Genomic DNA, 5,946 nt, shown 5'->3' with positions numbered 1-5,946 from the left:
ACATGCCTCCTTTTATACAAGAGCCTGCCTTCCTTCAGGAAGTAATCGCGTGCAGGAGGTGCAGGGCTCAAAAAAAAAAGCCCCAGCCTCCAGCTGTTACACTTCACTTTTAATCAAAAAAAAACCCTACTCCCAAGATACCACTGCTCATTTCTGTGACATTCCACATTTTATTGAGTTTGGCTGGATTCAAGGGTTAGTTGTATGGTACATGAAATTCAATAAATATTTAAGAACTGGATGATGAAACCCCCATCGCATTAGAGCGGGGAGTTAAGTACATGGACAAGTAAAAATTTATTATTTTTAAAAGATCAAATAACTAGCTGGGGTGGAGAAATGCAACTCTTGAAAAAAAAAAAAAGATGGCGTGTGCACTTCAGAAGGCTTTCTGGCCAAGGACAGCGTGTAAGGCCCTTACCAGAAAACTCACCGATAAATTAGAGGAGGTTTTTAATACAGAATGAAATGCACTGCGGCAGTCCTGCCGCTTCCTGGTCAGAACCGAAAAGGAATATTTACCGAGAGTAATTCTCTGCCCTGTCAGGCTGGATGGAGAAGATGAACTCTCCAGGTAGCAACGCACCTACCACTAGTCCGCTCCCTTAAAAAGCTCTTTGGAAAAGGACGAGGAGGGGACAAGGGGAGTAAGAACTGGTGGGAGAAGGGTCTCGCTGGCAGACGTGCACACGCTCCAGCTTTCTAAGCTGAACAGAAATTGCTCCTTTGCCAGGACAGGCAGCACAGCGAGCGTCCAACACACCCAGCGTAAGGATGTGGAAAACATCCACGGATGCTGTCTGACCACAGCAGAGGAGGAGATATCAGTCGGGTCTGCTGCTGTCTCTGAAGGCATGAGTAACAGTCTCCAGTAAATGAATTGTCTGAAGTCCCCAGGACAGATCTGTGAGGTAAGTGGCAGCAGCACTTTCCCTGTCTGTCCCGGAGAAGTCCTGCCCACAGGGTTCAATGTAAGACCATGCAAGAGCACTTAAGTTTTGGGGAAGCCCAGCTACTAAAGCAAAATACAAACTTCTTATGCAGCCTATCCATACCTCTGCACCAACCCTGACGGGATGGGGAATATGATACGCTATGGTGACCGCCCTCCGGCCACAGGGCCAGCAAGCCGCTACCTCCTGACGTTACACTAGCTGCTGCTATCTCAGCAGGACTCCAGGCAGGCGGAACGGCTTTGCTGGCGCTGCAGATCCTTTAGGAGCCGCACATTATACACTCATCCCGGTTCTCCAGGGAGCACACCATGGCTGCTTTGTTCCTCTCCTTCTCCTCGTCCCTGGAGGCCTTCTCCCGCTCTCTGAGTTTCTCTTTGTTGAGGGTGAACTGGATGGGGTTAGCAGCCGGTTTGGTCCTTAGGTAGTACATGCCAGTCTTCAGACCCTGCGGAGAAAAAGCGGGAGTTTGAGAGCTGGAATCAGCCGGCAGTCAGGCAAACACCACAGCCAAACTCTGACCCGCTGGGGCCAACCTCCCTCAGCCCGTACCCACCCCACCAGCCCCACAGCGAGGTCTAGTAGTGAGGAATAACGGGTGCAACGCCACCCAGCATCGCAGCTTGATTGCTCTAGAGAGATATTCCATAGTAAGACTGGATTCTTGGAAGGAAACAACCGTTTACTGTTCCAAGAATCAGTGAGACCAACTTTTAATGAAAGAACTTATCAGCCCCCGTTTGCTATCTGTTGCAAACAAGCCCCCCACCCCTCCCCGATACCTGCTTCCACCCATAGAAGTGCATGCTGGTGAGTTTGCCGTAGTTGGGTTCTGCGATGTGGATGTTGAGAGACTGGCTCTGGTCAATGAACGCTCCTCTGTCTGCTGCCATCTTTTTTTTCTGGGAAATCTCCCACACTGTCTTATAGAGCTGCTTCAAGTCCTCAGGAATCTCAGGGATATTCTGCAACAAACAGGAAGAGTGTTTCCAACAAAGTGTAACCAGCGACTGCCCGAATGATAATATTTATAAAACCAAATTCTTCATCAATTGCTGAGACTTCGGCAATCCTGACTAGAACGAAGGCTTTTTGCTGATGAACTCTAACACAGAATCCAAGCATTCTGCATCTGAAAGCGCCCGAGCACACAGAAACCTTGCCTGCTGAAGCAGGACAGCTTGTTCCGGGGAATCTGAGAGAAAAAGCTGTGTGCAAACAGGCCATTACTGCTTTGTCCTAAATAGTTGGGAGTTCCTATAAATATCAATCCAGCAGCTAGTACTCACCCCAAAATTCACAGAATCATGGAATCACAGAAGGGTTTGGGTGGGAAGGGACCTTAAAGCCCACCCAGTGCCACCCCCTGCCATGGGCAGGGACCCCTCCCACTAGCCCAGGTTGCCCAAAGCCTCATCCAGCCTGGCCTTGAACCCCTCCAGGGATGGGGCATCCACAGCTTCTCTGGGCAACCTGGGCCACTGCCTCACCCCCCTGCACAGGAAAACATTTCTTCCTCACATCTCATCTCCATCTCCCCTCTTGCAGCTTCAACCCCTTCCCCCTCGTCCTGTCCCTGCACCCCCTGATCCAGAGCCCCCCCATCTCTCCTGTAGCCCCCTTTCAGCACTGGAAGGTGCTGGAAGGTCTCCCCGGAGCCTTCTCTTCTCCAGGCTGCACCCCTAACTCTCTCAGCCTGTCCTCGCATGGGAGCTGCTCCATCCCTCAGACCATCTCCATGGCTCCTCTGGCCCCGCTCCACCAGGTTCACGACAAGCAGGATGCACTCTTTTAGCACGTATGACTCCACGCACAACAGTCACAGCACCATTTCAAACTCCACAGCCTAAATGATTCATCCCACACAGACTCTTCTACATGTCACTTCTAGATCAGGATGTCATATACTCAGCTCCTGCCTCAAGCCTACTCCCTGCTATGAAATTACCTCGTTATCATCTCTATGCTAATGGGAATCCAAACCTTTGCAGCATCTGCATAAAGCAGCGCAGCCTGACTCGGTATCAGTTCTAGCAATAATTAGCGGTACATTTCTGTTGGGCTTCTGCATGACACAGGCAGGCTCCAGCAGGAACAAATTACTGGAGGTCAGACACATCCCCTCATATTTCTAAGGGAAACACTACGCTTTACAGCTTCTCCTCCCTGGGCGAGCCAAGTCACTGGGATACAGCAGACCTCCAAAGCCTCGGGTGGCAAATCAACCCCCCAGCCAGCTTTTCCCATTTTCTTGGTTTCTCACACGTACCTGGATAGAGCCATTGTGGGCAATGATTTGGTTTTTCATCTCCTCATTCCACAGGCCCCTCTCTGTGAGATCTTTCAGCAAGTGCGGATTCACAACCTGCGAGGGGTGAAAGCCAAAGAGTGAAAGCGCTGGATATCCTGCCCAGCTCTACGCCCTGCTTTGCAGCACAGAGACACCTTTCTCCAGGAGGCAAATCCACCCTGATGTGCAGAGGGTTTTAAACGGTGAAACGAGACCTTGTACAGCACTGACAAGCTCTCATTCTTCAGCCAGCACTGAGGCATGCACGCAGATGGTCAGACCAGGGTAACAAACGCGGGATGCTGCTGGCCATGGCAGAACACAGAAGGCTGTCTGCAATGCCTGGCTGATGCCAAACTCGTCGGACAGTAATGGGAGAAGTTACTGGACATTACAAATGTGAAAGGGGAGCGTATGGACCTCCCCTGCATGAGGAACGCCAAAAGATGTGAAAGAGAGAGATCTTGACTTACCAGGGCCATTGGCCACAACTTGAGTTAGTAAATACAGGTACAAACAATCATCAGGAGTGGGGTCAGACAGGGAAAGAACAAAACAGGTGCAGGCTGTTTATTTGGGAGCAAAAAAACAGTGAATGTTTGCTTGCTGGGACTGCTTGGGGATACCTGTCCAGCAGCCCTGCACCTCACCTGCACAGCGGAGCAGGTTAGTAACCTGTTGTTCTGACTACATGCCTGATTTGATCCTGCAGGCAGGAGGAAACGGCGTGCTTTCCCCGATATCGATGAGGGGACACCCCAGAGGGGATGTAGGACAGACCAGACCTCCCTAAATTCAATATTCCTCTTGTCTCACATAGAGTTCTTTGCTCACTCCAACCTCCAGAACTCAAACTGGTTCATATTCTTTCCTAAATGACAGATCCCTTGGCATCTGTGAAGCTTTTACGTGACCTCTTAAGTTACAAAGTGTGTGGCCTTCATCTTTTCTTAGCAGTGACAGTCATCAAAGATGTGAAAACAGAAAAGCTTTTTCCCACAGCTGCCTCACTTACCTGAAACTCTCCGGAGAGGACTCGGCGTGTGTAGATGTTACTGGTGTAGGGCTCGATGGATTCGTTATTGCCCAAGATCTGAGCGGTAGAAGCAGTTGGCATGGGAGAAAGGAGAAGGCTGTTTCTGACGCCGTATCTGGTAACAATAGTCCAGAGTTAGAAAGCTCCAACCGAGTGAGACGAGACAGAAAAGACCCAAGAACAGCACAGTTTATACACTGGAGACAGCTAGGAGAGCCACGGTAAGGAACTCAGAGCTCACATGCTCAGATATCTCCCCTTCTCAGGGTAACCTGCAAACCCCCAGATTACCTGCAGTAAAAAAGGGGGAGCTCCACTAAACTTGTAACGTGGGTCAACATGGAAACATAACTAAAGGCTTTGCTATTTTCAGCTTTAACCAGAAGCTTTCCCAAATTATTTAAGTCATGAGAAAGGGTGCAGAGAAAAAAACATAACTCCACAGCACACACAGGCAAAAAAAAAAAAACTAGTAGTCCGTGAAGCGCCTGAGACCTCTCCATACGCAAGGCAGTAGACAGATTTACTAAATTTAAAAATTAAACCCACACAAACCGAACAATTTCATTACAGACACTTCACAATTTCATGATTCCTGTCTTCAGGATGTTCGAGGCTCAGCTGCTTTTCCTGGTGAGCTGGGGAAGGAGTTCCCAAGCCCAGCTGCCTCGGCCTCACTCATCACTACATTTGTTTAACTGGAACACAAACCATCCTGCTGAGGTATCCAAGGTGAAATAAGAGCTCAGATAAATCAGAGGAGGTGGGCTCTCTCTGTCTTGTAAGAACAAAAATGAAAGGCGGCCATCCAGAAAAGAGGTTTGAAGAAAGATCTACGGGGTTGGAGGGAAACACATTTTCACACTTGCTCCCTATCTTTTGTTTTCAGTCAGTCAGAACATGTTGATTGTCTTTTACATCTAATACAAACTGTGCAAGACTACTCACTTAGCGATCTTCTCCTTTAAAGTCTTCCAGTCCCAAAGATCAGATGGGGTGACATTCCACATGTCATACTGAAGAACCTGAAGAACACGGGTGTAGCGCAAATTAGACAGGGCGCAATTTTCTCCATGTTTTATACATCACGTTGTAAATTCACCCGTTATTTCTATTCACTATTCTCTACAATTCAGCCTCAGTGAAGCTCCTGTATCATAATCTTACAAACATGAAATCTTTAATTGTGGTAAAAGGGACAACCAGCACAGGCTGAGTCTTGATTTTTCTTTTTTCTCTGCACCGCAGTTTAACTTAAGCATTTCTTACTGCACTTAAGAACCACAGAATGGTTTGGGTTGGAAGGGACCTTAAAGCTCATCGAATCCCACCCCCCCTGCCATGGGCAGGGACACCTCCCACTAGCCCAGGTTGCCCAAAGCCTCATCCAGCCTGGCCTTGAACTCCTCCAGGGATGTGGCAGTTCCCGGTACTCACTCCTTTGCTGACAGGAGAACCCTCATACGTTTCGTACGGCCCTTGCTCCTTGGCAAGTTCACAGCTGGCTTCCAAAGCACCATAATAAATGGTCTCAAAAATTTGCTGGTTCAAGCGCTGGGCCTCAGGGCTTTCAAAGGGGTACCGCATCAAGATGAAAGCATCTGCCAGACCCTGCACGCCGATGCCAATGGGCCGATGGCGCCTGTTGGAGCGTTCAGCCTGCACGG

At 49.1% G+C, this 5,946-nt stretch overlaps 1 protein-coding gene across 1 annotated transcript; it reads right to left on the bottom strand.

Moving 5' to 3' along the window:
• Window positions 1–1,002: 1,002 nt before the first annotated feature.
• Window positions 1,003–5,938, bottom strand: LOC104465202 (ribonucleoside-diphosphate reductase large subunit-like; the record flags this gene model as incomplete). The annotated part of the gene is made up of 6 exons (XM_010078155.1): window positions 1,003–1,401; window positions 1,736–1,918; window positions 3,223–3,318; window positions 4,259–4,394; window positions 5,228–5,304; window positions 5,717–5,938. Coding segments are annotated over 6 exons (900 nt in total), but the record flags the coding sequence as incomplete, so codon positions are not given.
• Window positions 5,939–5,946: the final 8 nt, after the last annotated feature.

The sequence above is a fragment of the Pterocles gutturalis genome, unplaced genomic scaffold (assembly GCF_000699245.1).
Source record: "Pterocles gutturalis isolate BGI_N339 unplaced genomic scaffold, ASM69924v1 scaffold29453, whole genome shotgun sequence".
NCBI lineage: Eukaryota > Metazoa > Chordata > Aves > Pterocliformes > Pteroclidae > Pterocles > Pterocles gutturalis.
Note: the sequence above shows the minus strand (reverse complement) of the source record. Positions and strands in the feature narration are given on the sequence as shown.